The sequence below is a fragment of the Leptinotarsa decemlineata genome, unplaced genomic scaffold (genome assembly GCF_025532065.1).
Source record: "Leptinotarsa decemlineata unplaced genomic scaffold, Ldec_3_MD MMD2_P_RNA_scaffold_5, whole genome shotgun sequence".
NCBI classification, from domain to species: domain Eukaryota; kingdom Metazoa; phylum Arthropoda; class Insecta; order Coleoptera; family Chrysomelidae; genus Leptinotarsa; species Leptinotarsa decemlineata.
Genome location: NW_027412532.1, coordinates 346,681 through 372,959, shown reverse-complemented (window position 1 = coordinate 372,959; position 26,279 = coordinate 346,681). Strand labels below are relative to the sequence as shown.

The following is a 26,279-nucleotide window of genomic DNA, read 5'->3' as shown; positions in this document are numbered from 1 at the left end:
ATACTGTTGGAGAATATCAGTACAAATATATGATTGGCAAATTGAATAATATAAAGGTGATCGTTGTTTATTTGAAACAAAACAGATGTCGTATTTTCAATACAAAAGACAATACAAGGAGCGTACAATGTTATTTGTTGTCTCTATCAAGCCTATTGGTCGAACCAGTTCGTTTGGCATTAGTTTTCGATTTGCTAGGATCCTAGAAAAGACAATAACAGAAAACTGTTGACCTCAAAAGATCGCCCAAAAAACTTACTCGTGATAAATCAGTGAAGAAAGGAGTGGTTTTGGTCCTCGAACTTGAAGAAAGATTCCGGTTGTTATCTTTCACGGGAGTCAAACCCGGAGAAGGCGATCTTCGTAACGCTTTTTCCTGCAGCTTCATTCGCAGCATCATTTCGTTGTTGAGAGTCTTTTCCAATTTTATTCGCATCGACTGAAAGTAAAAAGATGATTCTACTACACGAAATTATGAAGAAAAATTGAAATGTACCACTGCCACAAAAATGTTCGTTGTGTACTTAAAGTTTGATATCACATACCTCCAAACTCTCTGTGTCCTTCCTTTTATTTTGTCGTGCTCTGTCTCTCTCAGCGTCAAGCAAATTCTTCAGATGCTGCGTATTAGTTCTCTCTTTCTCTAGTTCTTCTTCCAAATTTCGATTTTTTGCGCGCTCTTCTTCAACGGCCACTCTGAAAGGACAGACTATGTTTGAACAGAATGAAACGTTGAAAGTGTAAGGGAGTTGAACGGGTTCCTCACAGAGGTACTGTTACGGTCAAGAATGAAAGAATACAAGCTTTCAGGACCGAAACTAGCCTGCGTTGAAGCTACTTTACGGATTTGTCACCTGCGGTAGACATCGTCAAAAGCGAGGCAGTGTTCCAACAAATCCGAAAAATAGCTTCGACGCGATCAAGAGATTATGCCACAATAAGCTTTTCTTTACACGTACATGTATTGTTCTAACTTTTGTTCGTGGTAAGACTTTTGACGCTGGATGATATCTCTTTCCTCTTGGATAGTAGAAACAACTTTGGACTGTGAGCCAATTTGATTCATTAGATCGCTGTTCTTCTGTTTTTCTGCCTCTAGACTTCTGCGTAATTCGCTGAGCCGTTCTTTCTCTAATTTAACGGCCACTTGCATGGCGATAACTGGGGATATAATGTAAAGTTATGACACTACTGACTGTTACACAATATAACTGACAGTTATCGAAATAGTGAGGAAAAATACGAAGCAGACAATTCTTCAGGTTATCATAGACTCGTCTCACCTTTCTGTTGAGCATGCTTCTGTTTCTTCATAAGATCTCCTTCCAAAGCCGCGATCCTTCTCATCAAAGCCAACCTATCATTTTCATTGGGTTTCAGCACTCCGCTGTTTTGTCCTAATTTGGCAAGAACGTCAGCAGTAGCGTCGATTATTTTATTATGTAACAGTTGAAGCTCTTCGATGTTGAGCGCCTGAAAGTATAACCTCAAAAAATCTCGACTTATGAACAATAAACGACAATAATTGCTCATTTTTAGTAGCGCCTTTTCATTGTCAATTAAAAATAAGAGGGAATGAGCAACATCCATATAGAATGTCACTTCTGTAGTATGTTTGTTGAAATTTATTGAATTCATTTTTATTACTATCATTTCGAATTTTATACCTCCAAACCATTTCTTGATAATTTATCCACGACATCAAACATATTAGGGACACAAGTACAAGTCTTTCTTCCAAAAAATTTCAATTCTTTTTCAGAAAGAGGCGTAGTTATGGCAATCACGTCAGGTAAAGAAACCGTTTTGAACGTTTCCATCTTCAGTGTTTCCACAGCTTTCTCTTTCGGTTGCACCTACAACAAAATCATATAACAATCAGTTTCCTAATGAACCCTCATCCAACGTGCGACCAACCGAGTCTCCCTTATCTTTTTCCTCTGTCGGCACAGGCAAATCGATAACTTCTTTTCTGAGGCTCTCTATATCTCTCGCGAGCGTCTCACTCTTTCGTTTCTCGTCTTCGAAACCTTGCTTCATGTCGAGCAAACTCCGTTCCAGATTATCTTTCTCCTTCTGTAGCTTGGAATTGTCCTTCGCCAATTGTTCGTTCTTCTTTTTCTCTTCCTCGAGTGCCCTCAACAAATCCGCGATTTTCTGCCCGTCTTCACTAGCTTTGGCTTCGAGGATCTCGCTCTTGCGTCTCTCTTCCTTGCTCTTCTTCCGCTCCTTCATTATTATGCTCTCCACTGCCTCCACCTTGTCCTTAATATCGAGACTTTTCCTTTTCTGTTCCTCTAGAATCTTCTTCAATCTGTCTCTCTCCACCTTCACAGCCTCAAGGTCCAATTTAGCTTTGCGCAGAGCGTCTTGCAAGCTCATCATGTCTTCGTCGTGCGGCTCGTTGAGATTTCTAACGAAATCTTCGTGAGCTTGCTGCAGCTTTGCTATACTCTCTTCGTTCTGCTTCAAGAGATTCTTCATTTCTCTGTCGAATTGCTGTTTCATCGATGCTATTGTATCGGTGCATTCTTGCTTCTGTTTGGCCAGTTCATCTTGAAGTTGCTTAATCTTCTTTTCGTAATCTGAAAGAGGAATTTAATTGAGTAAACTTATTCACAATACGCTCCGTAGATGTCTGACCTATGATTGTATCCAAGTCTCCTGTCGTTGCTTTTCGCGGCTCCCCAGTAGCCTGGTCCGCCCTCTCTTTATTCTCTTTCAAACTATCATTCACTTTTTTCAGTTGCTCCTCCAATTCTTTGGCGTTGGCAGCGGCTTTGTTATTTTTCTCATTGGCCTCCTTCAAGCTATCATTTAATTTCCCTAACTGGTCTTGTAACTCCTTGATTTTCTCTTTCAATTTTTCGTTTTCATCCCGAAGCTGAGCGATTTTAGTATCCTTCTCTTTGGCGGCCGAGTTAGCTTTATCTAATTTTTTCATTAGATCCTTAACCTGATTTTCTTTGTTGGCGAGCTCCAGCTTAAGCTTGGACACTTCATCAGCTAGATCGGATTTCTGCTCCAGTTGTTTTATCCTCGCTTTCAGCTTGTCGTTTTCGTCTTGTAGCTGCTCGATAACTGCGTCTTTAGCTTTGTTATCCGAAAGGGCCTGTTCCAGATTTTTCTTCATTTTTCCCAGCTGTTCGTCTTTTTGAGCAGCTTCCTGCTTCATCTTAACTAGTTTATCAGCGAGTTTTGTTGCTTGATCCTCCAACTCAAACACCTTTCCTTTGAGCTTTGCAATTTCGTCAGTAAGTTGACCAATTTTTGAGTTTTTATCACCAGTCTCAGCGAGGGCCTTATCCAAATCCTTTTTGAGGTCATTGATTTGGTTGTCTCTCTGCGCAATTCCTTGCTTCAGTTTTGCAATCTCATCTCTCAAATTTGAAGCGACGCCCGCGGCGTTTTTGGCATCCGAAATGGCAGCATCAAGATCTTTTTTTGTTTTAGAACTATTGGTTTCTAATTCCGCGATTTTCTGTTTCAATTTCGCGTTTTCGTCCTGAAGCCGTTGAATATCCGTAGCTTTGCTCTTAGCATCGTTGAGAGCAGAATCTAGATCTTTCCTCATCTTGGTGTTGTTATTCTCCAGGTCTGCAATTTTTTGCTTGAGCTTCGCGTTCTCATCCTTCAGTCGCTGCACTTCCGTCGTTTTACTCTTCGCATCATTCAGAGCATTATCGAGTTCCTTTTTCAACTTTGTGTTCTCGTTCTCGACCTGCGCCAGTTTTTGCTTGACATTAGCATTCTCTTCTCTCAACTTGTTGAGGTCGCTCTTGCCGCTCCTAACATCTCCATGGGCCGAGTCAATCTCCTGCTTCAGCTGAGCGTTGTTAGTCTGTAGCTGAGCCAACAACTGCTTCATCGATGTCTCGTTGTCTCTAGCTTGGTTCAGCTCTGCGGCAGTTTTCTTCTGTTCCTCTAGCGCTTTGCTCAAATCCTTCTTCAGTTTGTCAAGTTCGCTTTCTAACTGCTTGATTTTCTGGTTCAACTTGGCGTTTTCGTCAGATAGCTGCATGCTATTGTTCGCGGCGGCTTTGGCATCAGCCACAGCGCTGTCTAGATTTTTTTTCAGTGTAACGTTATCCTTTTCTAGTTGCGCGACTTTTTGCTTGAGCTTGGCATTCTCTTCTTGGAGGTTGGATTGTGCCGAAAATCCTTTCTTAGAATCGTTCACAGCAGACTCTAGATCCTGTTTCAACTTTGCGATTTCGGACTCAAGCTGCGAAATCGTTTGCTTCTGTTTGGAGTTCTCACCCCTCAGCTTGTTCACCGCGTCAGTTCCTTCTCTAGCCTCCTTTGATGCAGCTTCAATATCACTCCTGAGTTTTGCGTTTTCTTTCTCCAGTTGCGACATTCTCTGCTTCAACTTGGCGTCATCAGCCTGCAATTTATTCAAACCAGAAGCACCCGTTTTAGCGTTCTCTAGCACGGTATTCAACTCCTGCTTCAGTCCCGCTATTTCCCCTTCGAGTTGAGAAATACGCTGTTTCAGTTTGTTGTTCTCATCTTTCAACTGAGTCGATGCGTTGCTTGTAGACATGGCATCGCTCAAAGCCTTGTCCAAGTCCTTTTTGAGCTTCGAGTTCTCCATTTCCAGTTTAGCCAGCTGCTGCTTCAATTTCAAATCTTCGTCTCTCATTTTCGTCAAGTCGGCGTTGCTCCTTTTCGCCTCGGCCAGGGCGTCCTGCAAGTTTGATTTCAGCTTCTTGTTCTCGTCTTCCAACTGAGCTAGCTTTTCTCTCAGCTTGGCGTCCTCGCTCCTAGCCAGATCGGCTCCAACAAGGCTTTTTTTCGCCTCGGCCGTAGCATTATCGAGCTCTTTTTTCAATTTAGCGTTCTCCGATTCCAGCGAGGCTACGCGTTGTTTCAGCTTCGCTTCGTCGTCTTTCAGTTGGGATAAGGAGGTTTGGGCTTTCTTCAAGTCATCCATGGAACTGTCCAAGTCTTTCTTCAGCTTCGCGTTTTCTGATTCGAGCTGAGCGAGCTTTTGTTTCAATTTATTCACCTCGTCTTTGGTTTGAGTCAAATTATCGGTAATCGTTTTCAGCTCGGCATTCAAAGCTAATACGTCTTTGTTCAACTTGTTGTTTTCGGATTGCAGTTGCGCGTTGAGTTGCTTGAGCTTGGCTTCGCTGTCTCTCAACTTTTCTATTTCGGAGTCACTCTTTTTCGCATCCCCTGCCGCGCCCTCGTACTTTGTTTTCCAGCTAGAAACGTCTCTTTCCAGATCAGAGATTTTTTTCTTCAAGTTGTCGATCTCATTCTGAAGCTGGGCTATCGTTTTTGGGCACTTTATGTGCTCCTCTGAGGCGTCAGCAAGATCTTTTTTCAGCTTACTGTTCGCATCCTCCAGCTGCCCAACTTTTTGTTTCCATTTCTCCGAATCATCGACGAGTTTCTTATCCCCCGAAGCAGCTTCCAAATCTTTTTTCAACCTTCCATTTTCCTGTTCAAGCTGCTCGATTCTCTGCTGCAGTTTGTTGTTTTCATCCTTCAGAGCCAGGAAATTGGATAAGTTAGCCTTGCTGTTAGCTGAGGAGGTGTCCAAGTCTTTTTTCAATTTGGCGTTGTCTGTTTCCAACTGAGCTATTCGCTGTTTCAACGCGGATTCGTTGTCTCGCCCTTTCGACATTTCTGATGCTGCATTCCTAGCGTCGTCTAGCGCCTTGTTCACATCCTTCTTCAGCTTTTCGTTTTCGGACTCTGATTGCGCCAATTTTTGCTTCGTTTTGTTCTGTTCATCTTGCATTTGCGAAATCGTCGCGTTGGCTTTGCTGAGTTTATCCAAAGCAGTGTTCAGCTCTTTGCCCAATCTGGCGTTCTCTTCCTCCAGCTTGGCCACCCTCTCTGCAAGTTTATTATCATCTGTTTTTGATTTATCGGTCCCGGCGGCCTTTTTAGCTTCGCCCTCCGCTTTTTCAATGTCTTTCTTGAGTTTCGAATTGTCATTTTCCAAATTAACCAGTTTCTGCTTCAGTTTCGCAGTCTCTTCCCGCAGATCCGATGCTTTCTTGGCTTCATCTAGAGCAGCGCTCAGATCTTTCTTGAGATTCGCATTTTCCGCTTCCAACTTCGCGAGTCGTTCCTTTAAATTGGCGTTGTCGTTTTGCTGCCGTGAGAGCTCTGCCGCTGCTTTCTTCGCCTCTGTATTCGCTGCGTCTTGGTCTTTCTGCAGCTTCGACAGTTGAGATTCAGCATTGTCTTTAGCTTTCTTGAGTTTTTCCAACTCTTCTTCGAGTTTCTTCGATTTATCGGAGCTGCCACCTAAATTGCGCTCTGCAGCATCTAATTTGGTCTTCAATCCATTATTTTCCTCTTCCAACTTTGATGTTTTCTGTTTCAGTGCTGCCAGCTCGGCCTGCAAGTCGCCCACTTCGGAAGACGCTTTTTTGGCAGCGTTCAAAGCCGAATCCAGATCTTTTTTCGTCCTGGCCAACTCGTTTTCCAGATTTTGCATATCCTTTTGATATTTGGAGTTATCTCTCTCCATCTGTGCCATTCTTTCAAGGTCTTTTCTAGAGTTACTGGTCAAAGTTTCAAGATCTTTCTTCAGCTTGTCGTTGTCGCTTTTCAGTTTTGTCATTTCCTGCTTCAACTCGCCAATCTCATCTTGCAATTTGGATATTTTTTCGTAGGCGTTCTTTATCTCATTATCTTTCTGAGCGAGATCGTTTTTGAGTTCCGCTCTTTCTTTTTCGAGCCTTGTGACATCAGCCTTCAATTTGGAAACTTCATCTTTCAGCAATTCGTCGCCCGACAGGCCTGCCTTAAGCTTATCCACAGTCGCCTTCAAGTCGTCGTTCTCCTTTTGTAAACCAGAAATCTTTTTTTTCAGCTGGGCGTTTTCATCCACTACCTTTTTAGCCTCGTTCAAAGCATTATCAAGATCCTTCTTCAACTTGTCTGTATCGCTCTTTCCTTGAGTGACCAACTGCTTGAGATCGCCGTTTTCCTTCTCCAACTCATCTATATTTTCTTTCAGCCTCGCGATTTCTGCCTTCAACATGGCCGTAGGATCGCTAGCTTTCATGTTCTTCAGAGCTGTTTCGGCAGCCTCAGCCCGTTGTTGAGCATCTTCGAGTCGTTTCGTCAAGTCTTTAATAACGTTTTGCAACTCTTCAGATGGTGCGAGAGTCGGTAACTTTTCAGCGAGTGGTATTTTCTTCAGCTGGTTCTCCAAATCTTCGATAATTGACTGCAGGCCCTCTTTCTCTTTCTTTTCTCTCTCTAGTTGCGACGCAGTTATTTGGACGATCGGCGATGGTTTCTTCAGCTTCTCCAACAACTCGGATATCTCTCTAGCCTGTAGCTCAACTTTCTTCAACAAATCATGATTTTCTGTCTTCAACTTATCCAGAAGATCTGCATCTGGCAGAGCTTTCTTGAGCTTCTCTATCTCGCTCCTGGCATTGTCCAAATCCTTTTTCACTTGTTCGCCTTCATTTTTACACGACGTGAGTCTGGCTGACAGATCTTTGTTCTCAGCCTCGAGCTGCTTCAGTCTATAAAGTTCGTCCTGGAGCTCTTTGTTTTTCTTGTTAACCAGGTCCAGCTCGTTTTCTAGCTTGGAACTTCTTCGAGAAGTGGTGACTACGTTACTAGTTAGCATTTTCTCAAACCCTTCCTTTTCCTGGTTCAGTTTCTCAATCTGCGATTTTAAATCCTCTTGGTTTTGAAGCTGCTTCTGAAGATTGTTGATTTGGGCCAAACGGTCTTTCATATCAGTTCTTTCTTTGTCCAATTCTTTCCTTAGACGATCCACTTCGGAGGTATCTCCTGCCTTGGCTAGTTCCGAAATTATACCCTCTAACTCCTTGATTCTATCTTCGGCATTGCGCTGAAGGTTCTTGCTTGCTTCCAATTGGTTTCTGAGATCTGCATTTTCAGCTTCGAGTTTTTTCAATTGTTCTTGGTACATATTTTTTACGTCTACTTGATCAGCTGATAGTAGCTTCGACAACTGCTCCTCCAGCTGTTGGTTTTTGATGTCCTCCTGTTGCAACCTCCTATTCACTTCCTCAAATTGAGAAAGCTGATTTTCTAAATCCAGTATTCGATTTTGTAGGTTTAGAAGTTGATCTTCAGCATTATGGCGGAGGTTTGTCTCCTGTTGTAATTTCTCCCTCAGCTCCATCATTTCTGATAGTTGTTTTTCCAGATTTAATATTTTATTCTGAAGGTCTTTGTTGATGGCTGGCAAATCTCTCAGTTCCAACAATTCTGAAAGTTGTTTCTCCAGCTCGAGTATTTTATTTTGAAGATCTTTGTTGACAGCTAGCAAATCTCTTAGTTTATCATCTTCCGGCACATCTTTGGACAGTTGGCTTTCTAAAACCTCCAGTCGCTTATTGAGAGCAGCAACTTGATCTTCGGCGTTCTGACGAAGGTTCTGTTCTTGCTGTAATTTCTTCTTCAGCTCCATCATTTCTGAAAGTTGCTTTTCCAGCTCAAGTATTTTATTTTGGAGGTCTCTGTTGGCAGCCACCAAATTTCCAAGTTCATCATCTCCGGAAACTTTTTTTTCCTGCAGTTGGTTTTGTAAATCCTCTAGTTGTTTCTGAAAATCAGCAAGTTGATCTTCAGCCTGACGATGTTGGTTCTGCTCTTGCTGCAATTTCGTCTTAAGTTCCATGAGTTCCTCCTTAGACCGATTGAGTTCAGCTGATTGTTTTTCCAGCTCCAGTATTCTATTTTGAAGATCTTTGTTGAGGGCAAGCAGATCTCTCAGTTTATCGTCTTCCGAAACATCTTTCGATAACTGATTTTCTAAAACCTCCAGTCGTTTTTGAAGAGCAGCTTTTTCCGCAACACAGTTTTCCAACTCTTTCCTCATCTTCTCAGTATCCTCACCCCTACCAGCTTGCAACTCTTCAATCAGTTTCGAAAGTCTGTTCTTCTCTAGTTGCATGTCTGTTAGCTGACCTTTCAGTTTAGAATTGTCATCCTCTAAGATAGACAGTGCTTCCTTCGCTTTCTTCAAACGTTCAACGAGATCCTCTATCTGGTCTTTGGCTACCTCTTGCACTTCGGAGGAATGCCTCCGCAATGCCATGTTTTCGGCTCCCAACTTTTCAGTATCTGATAACCGATCCTTCAGCTTCAAGATGGTATCATTAGCCTGAGCGAGTTCTTGTTCCAGCGCCTCAATTCTCTCTTCCAGGTGTTTGCACTTACTATCAGTCGATCGGGCTGTGTGCATTTCCTCCTCTTGTTCTTCCTCTGGTTCCTCTTTTATAGACGGTCTGCAATCCCATTTCCTCCAGTCAGGTTCGTATCTTGTCTCTAAAATTAGCGCTGCGATATTAAACTTACTTGATCAATGTAGTTAAGGGGGAAAAATACTCACCTTTATCTTTCCCTCGTTCCTTCTCACCCAATTGTTGTGGTTCTTCTGTGAGAGTACCGACACAAGTACATTGGCAAGGGACAGTTTCACTGGCTTTTGCGCTTTTTCTCACAACTATCTCGTCTTCATCCTCATGATCTGTAGAAACACCAGTATCTATGCAGCTGCAGGGAATGTTATCAACCCCTCTATCCTCTTTCTTTCGTACTTTATCTGCACATGTGCATGTGCACGGTCTAATACCGGGCAAGCTCATGACCAATGCTCGCAGTTCATCGCTAACTTCATCATAAGGTTTTTTCTCGGTGCCTTTATCGACTTTTTCCGAACCTTCTTGCGGCCTGGTCATTTCGTAACCCCCCTCTGTAGAATCCGTAGTCGCAACCCCTCTACTAGCACAGGTACAAGTAATAGTAGCGACTGCCTTCTCTCGCTTGCAGTCCCACATGCTCGAGTCTCGTGTGCTAGTCCCAACAGGCCTCCGATCTGAGGGACTCCTATCTCTATTCTGTTTGCAATCCCACAATTTTGGATCTGTTGTAGCTATTCCTTTACTGACACACGTACAAGTACTTGTAGGAACTCCCTTGTCCCTTTTGCAGTCCCAAGTCTTTGGGTCACCAGAACTCTGTTCCCGTTTCTTCTTGCAATCCCACAAACTGGATTCTATTGTTTCAGCTCCGAACTGCATGCAGTTACAAGTCCGTTTAGGAGGTGATTTTGGTTTTTGCTCTCTGGTGCCTGTTCCAATGGTTAAACAGACGCAGCTTCTTTTATTTGTGCCTCTTTCTGTCTTTGCTTTGCAATCCCACTCTTCGAAATGTTGAGTATCACCAGCTGGATCTTGTAGCGGTCTCGATTCTTTCACATCTTTATCCTTCTGATCGTCCTCCTCTATTTCCTTCAGCTTGTTTTTGATGCAGTCCCATTCTTCGTACTGCTTGCTCAACTCCATTGCGATTCTTTGCACAGCGCATTTGGACTGTTTTAACAACTCGTGAAGATGTTCGTCTCCTGCGGCAGTTCCCATGTTGGAAAGCGTTTCTTGGAGTTTCTTATTTTCTTCCTTTGCCGCTTCCAGTTCATTTTGAATGGCGACTTTATCTTGTGGCACCTGATTCAGCATTACCTGCGCCTTCTCAAAATCGCTCAGAATGGGCTCATGGTCTTTGAGAACATCCTGTAAGGTTCTTATCGAGTTTTCTTTTTCTTGAAGCATTTTCATCAAATATTCATTGTCAGAAGTTAGATCCAAGATCTGTTTATCCAAGTAATCGTTTTCTTGCTTCAAATCAATCAGAGCCAACTCCAAGCGCTCTTTGTCCTTCTCCAAGTAAGCGTAGTCATCTTGCAGGCACTTGCATTCTATTTTCAGGTTGTTGTTGTCCTTCTGGAGATCGTTGAAACGTTTCTCCAGTTGTTCGTTTCTACTTTTGAGCTGCGCCGTTTCTGTACTGAGCCCGTGAATGGTGTGTCGCAAGTCGGCTTGCAAAGAAGCTAGTTTTTCTTCAGATGATTGGATTAGGTTATCCTTTTTCTCGAGTTCCGATCTCATTGAAGACAAGACGTCCTTCAGTTTCTCCTAAAAGCGACACAGTTCAAATTCAGATCGAAAATAAAAAGTTAGCAAAACCTATAAGTGGAGAGACACTTAGGTATTGAATCTGTAACACACACTCACTCACTATCATAGTTTCAAAACCTACCTGTTGCTCATCTCTTCCTTTGGCTAGCACGTCAATGTGACATACCAATCTTCTGATCTCATTCTCTTGGTCCGCTATGCACTGTTCCAAATCTTCCACTTGATTTTCGAGAGCATCCCTTTCTTTTTCTATAGTTTTAGCCTTCTGAACTTGCGCGCGTAGTATGTCGCATTCACATTCCAATCCAAGCAGGTTCTCGTACTTTGCCTTGAACATGTCCCTCTCGGCTTTCAAAACTTCCAGGCACTTCATCTGTAACGGTACAAAAACGAATAATTTTCACGCTGTTTTATAAGCAGTCGTAACACTGTACTGTCCGAATCTCACCTGGGACCTCATGTGATCGAAGTCCTTCTCCATGCGGACTAGTTCGTCGAGGCTCCTCTTCAGATGGTCTCTCTCCTGTTTCGTCCTCTCCTTGTCTTTGCATAGACACTTCAGGCTTTCCACGTCGTGTTCTAGACAAGCGATTTTCGAACGCAGCGTGTCACTTTCAGTCTTCTCGTTGAACGCATCGATTTCGGCCATGGAACATCTGCACCGCAAATGATCCAGTTCTTCCTCCATTCGGGCCTTCTCTTTCTTGTAGGCGTCTAGAGCCTCCTGCAGTTCTTCAACCCGTGCTGATTTTTTCCGCAGGTTGTAAACTTCTTCGTCAATGCCTACGGAAAGTTGTCAATTAGCCACGATTCTGAAGTAGTCCTTAAAGTACATAACCTCACAATTGGGCAGCGGTGCCAACCATAAGCTGGTTGAATATTATGAAAATTTCATTTGAAACATGGTTAATATAAATTTCGGCAGATTTAGTAGTCTTGAAGGTGACTCGAATATAGAATTAGAGGATTTGAATCCAATTTGCAAGAAGGAACTTTCCAAAAGTTCCAGTGTGTTTTTTTTAGAAAAAAATACGACTCAGATGTTCCGAGTTCCGAAAGTTCCGATGTTTATAGTCAAATTTATTGTTTCTCGGGATGATTCGAAGGATTAACGGGAGAAATTTGGAATAAAATTGACTGAAAGCAAATATAAATCATCATCAACTAACAATGTTCACTTATATAAGAATACCCTATTCATAAATACCTCTAAGTTGCTCGACACGTTTACTTAAGCGATCTCTATCCTGCAGGACCTCTTCCAGAAGCAGCGACCTCTGCTTGAACACCTCAACATCCTCAGGAAGATCATTGTAGGCGTACAGATCCTTCTCGAGCTGGCGGCATCTGACTTTCAAGTTGTCTCTTTCCCTAACTGTGGCTTCCAAAGTACTCAACTTCTTCTTGAGATCTTCGATTTCCATTTCGTTCTTCTCTCCGACGCCTAGGCGACTCAGCTTGCTTTCGTATTGAGATATTTGCGCTTTAAGTTGGTGGTTCTCCTTTTGTATCACAGACAGTTTCGAGCAGTATTTCTTCAGGACTTCGACTTCTTTGCGGATGACCTTGGCTTCGAGGTCTGGGGTCAATTTGCCAGATCGCATGTCGCCTGACGAAGAAACGGTGAAAATTTTCTACGCTACTGACTTACAACAAAATTTCATGAACAAATTTACCTATTTCCTTCTCCAAGGTGGCTATTTCTTCTTCGCATGCTACTGAGCTCCCTTCTATGAAAGGAACGTGGATTGATCTGTCCTCCTCTATGCCAAATGGCTTTCCCAGTGCGATATTTCTCTAGAGAGGGATACGAAGAGATGAGTTTTCACGCCAAATAAATAATTATATTGGGTAGACACATTTTTAAGCATGTTTTTAACCTTGTTCAACCCCTGAACTTCAAGTGGTAGTAGTGGTCATGTGATGCGTAGTTGAAAGACCATCAATTTTTGTTTTACCACTAACTACTTTTGAAATTAGATACAGTGGGTCTACCTTATCCATTATCAGTTCGATAAGAAAGAATTTCCAGTCAATTCTTTCTTTACTCATATGGAGAGGATTTTTCCTCTGGAAAGCTCAAAGTAAATCAAACTATGTGTTCAGAACAATAATAATGGGAACTGCAGAGATTTGAGAATGTTCCAAGAAGGAATATAATAGTCTATGACTACAGTAAAGAAATTTCCTTATGATATCGACCTTTTTTGGTTTTTGCACAATCTGAATAACATAAAAATTGTAGCGTACATAGTTCTTTCTCCACTAAGATCTTTTGAATTTTTCGGGCAAACAAAAAAATCTTTAAAAATTGTTTCTTTTGTCTCTTTTCTTACTTTGAGTTGTTCCAGTTCATTTTGGGAGCTTTCCAACTTCTTTCTGAGGTCGTCCCGCTCTTCCGCAATGTTCTTGATGTTCTCCAACTGCTCCAAAGCAGCAGCGGCAATTTTCCGTTGTTCTGCGCAGAAGGATTCTTTGGCCTGTAATCGAAACAAATACATCGAATGAACTACCAACACCGAGGAACTACTTACAATTCCGGGGTTGAAAACGCTAGTCATCTTGACGTGTATGTGTTTACATGATATATGATTGTGATGGGGTACGATTTTGACAGTTAGTGTCACTTGTCTGAGTCTACAGGGCGATATAATTGTATGTAGCAATGCTTAGAATGAACACAGATTATTCAGAACGACTTTATCGATGGAGAGTTTTTATATTGTACCACCAGTACTTGATACATACGAGAAAAATGTTGAAAAGGGACGGGACGTATCAAATGGTACTTTAATTGAAAGTTAAAGATACAATTCGGAACAATTTACTTTAAAAAAATTACTTACTGCTAAAGCATTCTTCAACGCTATGATCTCAGCATCTTTATGAATAATCAATGCTGGCAAGTCCTCTTCAGAGTCTTTTGCTGTTACAGACGTGATGCGCTTCTCTAACACCTCCTGATCTCTCTCAAAACGTAGCTCGATAATGGATTTTTCTCGCCTGTACCCAGCAGCTTTCTCGTAAACACTTTCGTCTCCTGTATTTTCCCCACTCCTTCTGGAACAGGGGGCCTTACAGACCCTCCCAGGCTTTTTTTCTTCGTTCAAATCAGACTTCTCTTTCGATTCCTTAGGTATTCTTCGGCAAGGGCCTTTGCAAACATTGGTTTCTCGTCTTGTTTGCCCTCTGTCGAGTGTATCTTTCCAACATTCACAGATCAGACCGGTCTGAGGACATATTCTCATTGCCTCAGCTTCGGTTCCTTTATCTTCACCGGCTCCATCTTCATCAGTTGCCGTATCTTTATCCTGTATGATATTTCTTGGGGTTTGGGACTCGTTATCCTTCTGTGCACATCTGGCTTCACATACTGGGGCTCGTCTGCCGAAAAGTGACGGCAGAAAACCAGAAGCTGCGGTTGCGGCAGGAAGAACTTTGAAAGCAGGAGCTTGCGCAGCAACGGGAAGAGGAGATGTTGCTGGAGGAATTGACGCTACTGTGATTATGGGAGCTGCAGTTGTAACTACTGGAATAGCGGCACCTGAAGCAGGTACCATATCGAGGGGCACCATCAAGACCGAACGTGGTACTATACCTTCTGAGACTTGAGATGACACTGATGACATTATTCGGGAGGAAGGACCTGTTCCTGCACTTTCTTGGGGAACTACGGCCTGAATACCTCTCTGGAATACTTCTGAAGTTGGTGGAGCAGCAAGGAACCATTCTGTTTCTGAAACGGTTGCTTCAGATAACACATACGAGTGATCCGGAGACTCTGGGACTCTTTCAATAATTTCATTGATTATCGAAGTTATTTCAGCTTCGGCAATCACTGAATCTGAAGGATTTATACCAAGTGTATCATCGGTGATCACCATCATCTCGGACTCAACAGGAACTGGAGTTGATGATGAGAATGTTGAGAAACCATAATCTACTTCCTCGAGAGATTCCACCATTTGTCCTCTCTCCATCGACTGACGAGCTACAGATCTAACTGCCTCACCGATGACTTCGTTGACACTTTTCCTTGCTTCTAGATATATTTCTCGGGGTACACGTTCTCCAACTCTATCTAGGGGCAAACGCAATTCCGACACATCTGCGTCATCTTCAACCAGATCTGTTTTCAATGAATCTTCGAGCTCAGAACTATCTACTCGGGCATCTTCGAAAACGTCTGTTTGAGATGTATCTATACCTTCAATGATGTCAACATCGGATTTTTTCTCTGGAACACCCAGCTCCAATGGAATTGCTGGTGCGTCGTCATTATCAATTGCCAATACTTCTTCAATCTCATAACTTGTTGCTTCTGACATAACCCTTTCTAAAATATCATCCAGCGTGTCGCTAACGATGGAGTCAACTTCTTTTTTGTCATCGGCTTCTTCTGGTGTAATTATTTCTCCCAACAATGATTCTGGAGAAGTTGCCTCTTCCAAGATGAATTCTGTTAATTCAGCAAAAATTGACCATTCGTCTTCATCGGGGATTTCTTCCTTGAGAACTCTTACTTCTCCTGATAATGACTTGCTGAGTGGGTCAATAATATTCCTTTTCTCTTGGCCGTCTATTTGTGGCTGAGCAAGTTTAATTTCTTCTGAAGATGATTTTGATGAAACAGCGTCTTCCAAAATACTTTCTAGTAAGTCAGCAACAATATGTCCCCCTTCTTGGTCATCTTCATTTTGTTGGGCGAAATCTACTTCCACGGGCGGCACCTTCGATGAAATGGCGTCTACTAAAATATTCTCTAGCAAGTCTTTGATGATAGATTCTTCCTTCTGGTCGTCAATTTCTTCCTGCATTGCATCTGCTTCTTCTGAAAGAGGTTGTGCCAAAATCTCAAATGAGATACCTCCTGATTTATCTCGAGTTTTTCCCTCACGTGAACTTTCTAACGCTTCCGAAGTTGAAGAGGTAGCAGCAGCATCTTTTTCTAGCTCTTCAACTTTATCACCTAGTGTTTCGGTATCAATGTCTGGGACAACTGTTTCCTCTAAAGCAGACACTTTTTCTACTGTTACGTCTTTTTTTCTCTCGGAAGATTTGTCTTGAATAGGTTTTTGTTCAGAAGGTTCAACGCTATCGGAAATTCTTGCGCAGGGTGCCCTGCATACCTTTCTACTGGCTGCTACTTTATCTTCGGGTACAATTTTCATCAAAATCTGTTCAGAATCACTTGCATAACTTCGTTTTGGTTTTTTGGTATCGCTCGGTTTTTTGTCCACAGATTTCTCAGATAACCGTCGTTGCAATATTTCACCTGATAACGTTTTAGGTGTAGGCATACTAACCCCTGCCAAAGGAACCTTAGGAGTTCCTAATCCTGAAGTATCGCCAGATAGTACTCTCGACAAACGGCCCCCAATGTGGGCTTCACTAGAGACTCTATGAGCCGGCGCATCGCTGGGAAAACCTGTTGGGTCAGAGTCGGCTTCCTCCCAAGTGAGTATCAGTTTAGGAACGAACTTTTTGAGAGGTGCTACTCTTGAGGAAGTGTCCTCGTCGCTTTCTTTGGCTTTCTTGAGAATTTCACCAGTAGCTTTGGCCGCTTCTTCTTCCTCAATAGGTGTTTCTTCCTTAACCATTTCACTTTCAACAAGTTCTCCTTCCTTGAGCTCTTGTTTTTCTTCTCTGGAAACGGCTTCTTCTTCTTCTTCGGTGGGTTTGGCTGCTTCCTTGGCTTCTACCTTAGTAAACCTCGGAGTCAGTAATCTCCTCAAGGCCGCTTCTTCTTTCGATAGCACTTCTTCCCCAATTGGTTTTTCTTCCTTAACCGTTTCAATCCCAATAGGTTCTCCATCCTTGGGCGCTCCCCTTTCAACAGGCTCTCCTTCTTTGAACAGTTCTCTCGAAACGGCTTCTTCTTCAGTGGGTTTGGCTTCTTCCTTGGCTTCTACCTTACTGAACCTTGGAGTCAGCAATCTCCTCAAGGCCGCTTCTTGTTCCGATAGCACTTTTTCCCCAATTGGTTTTTCTTCCTTAACCGTTTCAATTCCAATAGGTTCTCCATCCTTGGGCGCTCCCCTTTCAACAGGCTCTCCTTCTTTGAACAGTTCTCTCGAAACGGCTTCTTCTTCAGTGGGTTTGGCTTCTTCCTTGGCTTCTACCTTACTGAACCTTGGAGTCAGTAATCTCCTCAAGGCCGCTTCTTGTTCCGATAGCACTTCTTCCTCAATAGGTTTTTCTTCCTTAACCATTTCACTTTCGAAAGGTTCTCCTTCCTTGAGCTCATGTACTCCAGTGGGTTTTTCTTCCTTGAAAACATCTCTTCCAATAGGTTCTTCTTCCTTAAGCCCTTCTTTTCCAATAGGCTGTTGTTCTTTGAAAAGTTCTCTCAAAGCGTCTTTTTCTTTGGGCTCTTTTTTCACAAAAGATTCCCCTTTCGTGAGCACCTCTCTCCCAGCGGGTGTTTCACTCACTACTTTCCTTGAAGTTTCAGGGTGTGAACATGCTGCTCTACATCTTTTCTCTTTCTCACTAACTTTAGTCCAATCAGGAAAAGGTAATTCCTGAGGAGGTAGAAATTCCGGCGGAACTTCACCCGGACTCTCTTGTGTCCCAACGGGTTTTTCTTCTTTGGAAACTTCTCTTCCAGTAGGTTCTCCTTCTACGGGTGCTTCTCTTCCAACAGGCTGGCCTTCTCTGAACAGCTTTCTCGAAACGACTTCGTCTTCTTCCTTGGGCACTTCTTTAAATTCCGACGGAACTCCACCAGGACTCTCTTGTGTCCCAACGGGTTTTTCTTCTTTGGAAACTTCTCTTTCAGTAGGTTCTCCTTCTACGGGTGCTTCTCTTCCAACAGGCTGGCCTTCTTTGAACAGCTTTCTCGAAAAGACTTCGTCTTCTTCCTTGGGCACTTCTTTCGTAACAGGTTCCTCTCTCGTGGGCGCCTCTGTCTCAACAGGTTTTCCACTCACTACTTTCCCCAACGATTCAGGGTGTGAACATGCTGCTCCACATGATGTCATGCCCTCTTTCTCACTAACTTTAGTCCATTCAGGAACTTGTAACTTCTGAGGGGGTAAAAATTTCGGCAGAACTTCACCTGGAAGATATCCACGAGGAATCAAATCACGGTCTTTTGATCTTGTATCTGGCATAACTACTATTCCTCCACTTCTAGCAGCTAGAGCGGCGCTCAGCTCTTGGGCTTGACGTATCATAGCTGCGCATCTATGCTCTAGTTTCGGTGGTTCAGGCTGTTTTTCTTTCAACAATTGTTTCTGGTCCTCGTCTGATTCTTCCAGTTCTCCTAGAAGGCTTTCCAGTCTCTCAGGTTTTTCCTTTGCAGTTTCAGAAGGTTCTTCTTTTTCCCTTTCAGGCTCCGCTTTTGCAGCAATTAGTTCTTGATCAGCCTTAGCTTCAACGGGAAGGTATATTTCTTCAACTTCTTCAAGTTTTGGGGCTTCCATTTCCAGAGGTATTACATCCAGTTCATCATGAGACATAGCGGGTTCGCCAATTGGAGTTGAATATTCTTCCATTGTTTCAACTTCTGATGCTTTCGGCTCAAATTTTAGAATTTTTTTTGCAGGTACAGTTTCAATCTCCTCGGTTGGTTTTTTCTCTTCTACCATCTTCACTTCAACCGAAGGTACTTTTTCTTCTGGTTTTTCTTTTTTGACTTCTACAAGTTGTGGTTTTTCCTTCGGTGACTTTTTTCGTATCAACCTTTTGAGTGCAAGCGTTTCTTCTGACTCTTCACCTTTTTCAGGTTCCAGAGGTTCTGGAATTTCTCTCTTTGGTCTTTCAGTAGGTGGTTCCTCTTTTTTAAATACAATAATTTCTTTTTCGCGGGGAGCTTTTTCGGGTATTAACTGAACTGAGTCTTTTGATTTTGCTTTCACTATTTCATCAAGTTTTTCACCTTCCTCTTCACCTTTGGCCGGTTCTACTTGTTCACGAATTTCTTTTTTCTCAACTTTCTTCGGGGCCATCATTCGTCGAAGTGCCTCGACCTCTACTGACTCTTTAGTCTCTTCTGGCTCTTTTACTTTCTTAGGCAGTTTCTCCTCTGTAAGTTCGTCTTTTTTTATAGCTTTTTCGGGACTGATTTTTTCAATGGGCGTTTTTGGTTCTGCTTCAGTTTCTATCAATTCAACCTCTTTTTCAGGTTTCTTTTCCCTAGGTATATCTTCCTTTTTCTTAGGTTCTTCTTCCTTAGGTTTCTCTTCTTCCTTAGGTTTCTCTTCTGCCTTAGGTTTCTCTTCTTCCTTAGGTTTCTCTTCCTCCTTAGGTTTCTCTTCTTCCTTAGGCTTCTCTTCTTCAGGAAGAGATTCGGCAACTCGTTTAGGAAACATCAGTCTTTGAGGAGCTTCAACTTCTGACAACTTTTTTATTTCATCAGAAACTTCTTCAGGTTTAACAAGCACTTCCTTCTCACCTTTTTGAGGAATTACTTCCTTTTCAACTTCTTTGGGTTCAATATCATCTTCAACGGGTTTTTCTTTTTTTACTGTTGGAGTCATCAGTCTTTCAAGAGCTTCGGCCTCTGATAACTTTTTGATCTTCTCAGGAACTTCTTCAGGTTTCGGAGGAACTGCTTTTTCAACTTTTTTGAAAATATCTTTTTTTGCAACGTCCTCAGGAATTATATCTTTTGCAGCAGGAACTTTTTCTTTCAGCTTTTGTTCCTCAGTAACTTCTTCAGGTATAGCTTTCTTGGGAATTTCTTCTGGAGTTTTTTTGGGACTGATCATCCTTTGAAGAGCTTCAGCTTCTGCTGATGTAGTGATCTCTTCAATAACTTGTTTAGGTTTCACTGGTACTTTTGTCGGTATATCTTTCTTTGCAGCTTTTTCGGGGACAGCTTTCTCAATGATTTTTTCTTTGGGGGCCATCAGTTTTTCAAGAGCTTCAGCCTCAGACACTTTTTGTTCCTCCTCAGGAAGTTCTTGGGGTTTCAGAGGCACTTCCTCCGTCACTTTTTTGGGAATATCCATCTTGACTGTTTCTTTGGAAATATCCTTCTCCACAATTTTTTTGGGAACTTCTTCCTTCAGAACTTCTTTGGGAGTAGTCATTCTTCGAAGAGCTTCAGCCTCTGACTGTTTTCGTTCTTCAGGAACTGCCTCAGGTTTATGAGGCTCTACCTTGGTTACTTTTTTGATACCTTCTTTCTTTACAGGTTCCTTGGGAATGATATCTTTTTTAACTGGCAATTTCTGTTCAGGTTTGATATCTGTCACCTCTTCTTTTACAAACATTTCTTCGGGTTTTGGGTGTTTCTCCTCTAAAGTTTTCTTAGGAGCTTCTTCTTTAACATCTTTGGAAGTAATGGGAGGAACTTCCTCTCTCACAACTTCTTTAGGAGTAATTATCCTTCGGAGAGCTTCAGCTTCTGATGTTTTTCTTTCTTCGGAAACTTCTACGGGTTTTACTGCTTCTTTTTTGGGGATATCTTTTTTAACAGGTAGTTTTTCTTCAGATTTGACACCTGCCGGCTCTTGTTTTCTAGAAACTTCTTTGTGTTTTGGGGGTTCCTCCTCTTTAGGTTTTTTAGGAACTTTCTCTTTGGGAGTAATCATTTTTTGAAGTGTTTCAACTTCTGACTTTTTCCTCTCTCCAGAAACTTCTACAGGTTTCGCATATTCTATTTCGGCTGCTTTTTCTGGAACTTTTTTTGCAATAGGTTCTTTGGCAATATCTTTTTCAACTGGTGGTATTTTTGCCAATTCTTTTTTTCTAGAAACTTCTTTGGGTTTCGGAGGTTCTTCCCCCACAGTTTTTTCAGGAACTCTTTCTCTCACAACTTCTTTAGGAGTAATCATCCTTCGAAGAGCTTCTTCTTCAAAACCTGTCTCAGATTTAACAGGCTCTACCCCAGATACTTTTTCAGGAACATCTTTTTTAATAGTTTCCTTGGGATGAATTTCTTTTATAACAGGTGGTTTTTCTATAGGTTTAATATCTGTCAAATCTTCTTTTTTCACTGGCTCCTTCTCAACCTTTTTCTTAGGTTCTTTCTTTTTCTTTGCATCCACTTCTTCAGTTGGTTTCACTTCCTCAATCACCCACTCTTCTTCAGGTTTCTCTGCCATTTTTTTGACGGGTGATTTTTTTGCAGATTTAGCATCTGGCCACTCTTTTTTGTCAGTAACTTCTTTGGGTTTTGGAAGCTTCTCATCTACAGGTTTTGTAGGCATATCTTCTTTCACAACTTCTTTGGGAGTTATCGTTTTTCGAAGTGCTTCGGACTCTGGTTTTTTCCTTTCCCCATAGACATCTTCTTGCTTCACAGGAACTTCTTCTGGAACTGTTTTGGGGGTATCCTCTTTTAAAGCTTCCTTAGGAATATCTTTCTTGGTAGGGGGTTTTTCTGCAGATTTAGATTTTGGCAATTTTTTGTCTTCAATTATTTCAGATTTCGGTTGCTTCTCCTTGATTTTTTCAGGAACGTCTTCTTTGAGTTTCACAGGTGTTTTGTCTGTAATTTTTGGAAGAACCTCTTTTTTTTCAGCTTTTTCAGGAAAAGCATCTTCTTTAACGGGTTCTTTCGCTTTAGTGTCTACGGGTTTTCCATCTCCAATGATTTTTTTAGTTTTCGGACGCTTTTCATCCTTCGGAACATCTGTGGTAACCCCTTTTGGAGTCATCATTCTTCGAAGAGCTTCATCCTCGGGTGGCTTCGTCGACTCTTCTGGTTTTTTAGTCGAATCTTCCGTAACTATTGTAGGTTCATACTTCTTCTCAACTTCTTTTGGAGTTCGAGGCGGCATTTGCTTTTCAATCGGCTTTTTTGTATCCTCGAGTTTCGAAGGTTTTGCTTCAACTAATCTCTCAGGTGGTTCAGTTTCTCCTAAGCTTTCTTCATCTTTTCTAGGTTTCTCACCATGGTCTTTTTTTAAGAGCTCTTCTTTCTTCGCCTCCTCTAATTTTTTAGGCTTCTCAGGAGTTGACTTTCCATGCCCCGTTTCACTTTCCCTGTCATCTTGAAAAGATATTTTCTTCATCTTTGGAGATTTTTCTCTTATTCTTTTTTGTGCAGGAGCCTCTATATCACTCTCGACTGGTTTTTTATCAGGAACAGTTTTGAGTATTGTTTTCTTGGGTTTCACTGGTTGTTTCTCCTTTTTACTTTCTTCCATGGGTTTTTCAGATTTTTTCACAGGCTCCTTTTCGACTTTTTCCTTCGGTTCTTTATCCTTTTTTGTGTCCAACTCTTCAGGTGTCTTAGTATCAGGTTTAATTTCCTCAATTAACCATTCATCTTCAGGTTTCCTTTTCTTTCTTCTACCTTTGTCCTCCCCAACAAGTTTGCTCTTATCGGGTTCTTTCTTTTCAAGTTCCGCTACTTCTTTTGTCGGTTCTCTTTTCACTTGGGGCTTATCTGCTTTTGGTGCCTTTCTTTCGATAGGTTTTTCTTCTGAAGGTTCTGCACTTTTGGAAATTCTTTTTACAATCGGTTCTTTTTTCACATCAGCCTCTCGTTTCTCATCAGGTTTTTTTTTCTCTGCCACTTTTCTTCTTTTTGTGTCTTCACCATCTTCTTCAACTGGTTTGAGCACCTCCTTTCTTTTCATTAGAGGCTTTGGAATTTCCTCCCCAGTCGGTTCTTTTTCCGTTTGAGGCTTTTCTTCTGGCTTTAGTTTCTCTTCTTTTATTTCTAGTGGTGTTTCACTTTCAGTAAGTGGAGATTTTGTGATAGGTTTGGCTTTCTGTTTTCTCACTTCTTGAGGTTTTACTGTTTCAACTTGAGGTTCCCGTCTTTCTGCTACCTTTTCCTTTGTTGGTTCAGAGGGAACATCATCAAGTTTTCCAGTTCTCACATCTTTCTCTGAAGTCTGGTCCTTTTTCACTAAAGGTTTTACGTCCTTAGGAGTTTTATCAACTTTCATTTTGGTCGGTTCGCGTTTCATTTGAGGTTTGGCTACTTTCTTGGGTTCCTCTTCGATTATTTGTTGCTTTTCTTCTGGTTTGCCAGTTTCATCGCCTTGTCTTTTCTGTTCGGGCTCGACTCGAGAATCTGGTTTTGCTTCTTTGATTGGTTCCGGTTTAGGCGTTTTGTCAAATTTATCTCTGGTTGGTTCTTTTTTCACCAGAGGTTTTCCAGTTTTCGCTAATCGTTTCTCAGTTGGTTCTCTCTTCACTCGAGGTTTAACAGTTTCAACAGTTGGTTCTTCAGATGGTTTCTCTTCAACTTGTACTTTCTCGTCAGATTTCTTTACTCGGGGTTGTATTTTCCTTTCCTTTCTCGGAGTTTCTGCTGAAGAAGGCCTTCCTTTGCCATCGTCAGACTTCTTTATCGGTTCCTTCTCGGCTGGTCTTTTCCGTGGAGATTTCAAGTCTCGTTTGTCTTCAATTGGACTGGTTTCTGTCGTCGCCTGTGGAAGTTTTTCCTCCACGGTGTCTTTTGGCGTTGTTGAAGGTTGTTTACGGTCCTCAACTTCTTTGGATTTCTCAACAGGTGGTTTTTCTTTTGGAGGTGGCGTTATTTTTTTTGGGGTCGGTCCTCCAACGGCTTTAGTTTTTTTCTTCGGAATAGTCGATTCTGGTTTTGATTCTTTATCTTCAATTGGACTGCTTTCTGTCGTCGCCTGTGGAAGTTTTTTCTCCACGGTGTCTTCTGGCGCTGTTGAAGGTTTTTTACTGGCCTCAACTTCTTTGGACTTCTCAACAGGTGGTTTTTCTTTTAGAGGTGGCGTCATTTTCTTTGGAGTTGGTCCTCCAACGGCTTTAGCTTTTTTCTTCGGAATAGACGATTCTGGTTTTGATTCTTTATCTTCAATTGGACTGCTTTCTGTCGTCGCCTGTGAAAGTTTTTTCTCCACGGTGTCTTCTGGCGCTGTTGAAGGTTTTTTACTGGCCTCAACTCCTTTGGACTTCTCAACAGGTGGTTTTTCTTTTGGAGGAGGCGTTATTTTCTTTGGAGTTGGTCCTCCAACGGCTTTAGCTTTTTTCTTTGGAATAGACGATTCTGCTTTTGGTTCTGCTACTTCTGAGGATGTGTCAATAGCTTTGGAAGGCCCAGCTACTTCTTTCGGTGGTATCATTTTTTTTGGCGAAGGGGCTTTTTTAGCGGGCGGTCCTTTTTCTTCTTTTTCTTTGGATTCTGAAACAATTGCAGGTTTCTTCTTCTCGCCACTAACCGGTTTCTTTTTGACGGGCTGTGGAAGCACTTCAACCTTTTTCTTTTCGTCGCCCACTTTCTTCTCGTCAGTAGTGGCGGGTTTCGTTTTAGGCTCTGACGAAGATCTTTTTCCCCTGTATCTTTTCGCTGCTGGAACCTCTTCTTCACCTGAAGATGGTGGTATTTCTTTGGCAGGAGTTCTGATTTTTTTCTTTCGCTGAATGCGTTTTTCTTCGGGTTCCTCCTCTTCCTTCTGCTTCGACGGCTTCCTGGAATCCTAATTGAATCAAATTGCAAATCAAAAGAAATACAACAGTCAACTCCCTTACTTTCTTTCCAATTTTCTTGGGTTTACTTGTAGGATGTTCTTCGCCCTTTCTTTTTCTTCTCTCGTAGATGGTTTCTAATTCGTCTTTGTCGCTCCTCAAAAAATCCAATTCGGCTTGAGCTTTTTCCAATTGATTTTTCTGAAACACAGTTACATGCAAAAGAAACCATAAATTACATAATTTTCCAATCGAAGTTGAAAACCAACACACAATAAGGCAGTGATTTCAAATAAAACGATAGACATAAACTTTCTTTCCTACGCTTTCCTGTGCTTTGCTTTGCTGTGGAAAATGCAAATCGGAAACAACTTCTCTACCTTCAAAGCAATAGCTTCTATACTGATACTAGGAGGAAAGGCCTCCAAAATCCTGCAAAATATTCCAGTTAATAAGCAGAAGGATTCTGAAGGTCAGATATGGCAGTGAGCACCTAAGAGTTTGCAGAAACTCGCCTACCCAGAAGCACCACCATAGTTTCGGCGACAGGGTTCGTGACACGGAGCTGCAGCAGTCGCTGAGGATGTCACGTCATAAAAAATTGAATGACCAACATTCATGCCCTAGAATTTGAAGCTGCTTCGCGACAACAACGAAAAGTTCTAGTGAGGGCCTTCAACGAAAAGGAAGACGAAGAAACATGTCGACTCATGGTAGGTCTGTAGGAACTCTTTAGGAAATATTTCATGAATGCTATAACTGCGCCAGGGAGGGACATTTAAGGCAGAGCGCCACACACATGAATCACCTCGTACTTTGGAACGAAAACACTTTATTGCACTCGTAATACATTCGATTTGGAACAAGATAACCTATTCAGAATCAGAGCTCTCATAATACTCATCCAATCCGTTTTCTTTTACCAATTCATCGAATTGCTTCTTCTGATCCTCCGTCAAATCGAGCTGTGAATAAATATCCAACAATCTTTCCAAGTACGCTATCCGTTTCTCCAGCTTCCGGATCTGCATGTTTTTGTTGGCAACTATGGCGTTGATGAGCACGTCGAGAGGGATGATCTTCTCCAAACATGGGCCCTGAAATCAAGCGAAAAAAAATCTGTGAAAACTTTCATAAAAAGAAATGGAAGCACTGGAGTTCTTTATCCGGTAGATCACCAGAAATGCAATACTCTTTTCGACGCGCGTCGATTAGTTGCTGCAGGAGCACATCTAGCACTTCTGACTGCTCTTGTGGAGAAGTTATTTATTTGGAGAAAAACATGATATTCGAATACCTTGTTTTTCGCCTGGTATTCCAAAATATGCTGGCGTCTTTCCTCGACATTATCACTCCAAGCTCTGGCGTCAGTAGCTGAAGGATAATCCTTCATGCGGCCTTCCGATCTCACGTGGATAACTTCTGCGTCTTCAGGTAGTTGTCTGAACACCCTGGTTTTTTTGTTCACGTACGACATGCTGAGTGCATTCAACTATTCTTATCGCTGCGCTTTTAGCCGTAATGGAGATGGATAATGATATTTTTGGATTGAATCCTACATCGGGAGATTTGCTTGACTTTGTCACGAATGGAGGGCTTGACGAACTGACAGATGACAGGTGATTCGATTTTGAAAAACACAGAGTGTTTGAGGATTCACTATCAGCTTGGTGGAACATTCACGACTTCGTTAGAAATAAATGGGGGAATGATAATAATAATGAACCTTCATTCGCAACATGTGTTTCGCTATACAATAGCATTGTCTATACTTCAGCCTCGTTAAAAAAGTCATAACTTTTTAGTTATAACTCGCTTATTCTAAGTGGCGTGATAAAGATCGCTCCATATTGTCCGAAACTTTCGAACGTGTCAGGCGCAAACTAGATGTATTTCTGTTGTTGAAGCTCTAAGTACGTCAGAATCCTCCAAGACTAGCACGGACGAAGCATTGCTACTAATTTAATTCCCACAAAACTCGATATCGATTAA

At 42.0% G+C, this 26,279-nt stretch overlaps 1 protein-coding gene across 2 annotated transcripts; it reads right to left on the bottom strand.

Annotated features, from left to right (window-relative positions):
• Positions 1 to 41: 41 nt before the first annotated feature.
• On the bottom strand, positions 42 to 26,211 carry LOC111517131 (uncharacterized). 2 transcript variants are annotated; one of them, XM_074186819.1, is made up of 19 exons: positions 25,585 to 26,211; positions 25,211 to 25,384; positions 24,351 to 24,488; positions 19,207 to 24,298; positions 13,784 to 19,134; positions 13,274 to 13,417; positions 12,614 to 12,734; positions 12,145 to 12,546; positions 11,386 to 11,720; positions 11,059 to 11,310; positions 9,353 to 10,934; positions 2,644 to 9,288; positions 1,918 to 2,585; positions 1,668 to 1,856; positions 1,284 to 1,473; positions 960 to 1,161; positions 546 to 696; positions 260 to 439; positions 42 to 202 (listed from the first exon to the last, which is right to left on the bottom strand). In XM_074186819.1, exons 1-19 carry the CDS (start codon positions 25,762 to 25,764, stop codon positions 131 to 133), a joined length of 22,068 nt encoding a protein of 7,355 aa, XP_074042920.1. In that variant the 5' UTR covers positions 25,765 to 26,211; the 3' UTR covers positions 42 to 130. The 2 variants fall into 2 exon arrangements, with proteins under 2 accessions (XP_074042920.1, XP_074042919.1); XM_074186818.1 differs by having other exon boundaries at positions 13,784 to 24,298.
• Between the last annotated feature and the right edge of the window lie 68 nt (positions 26,212 to 26,279).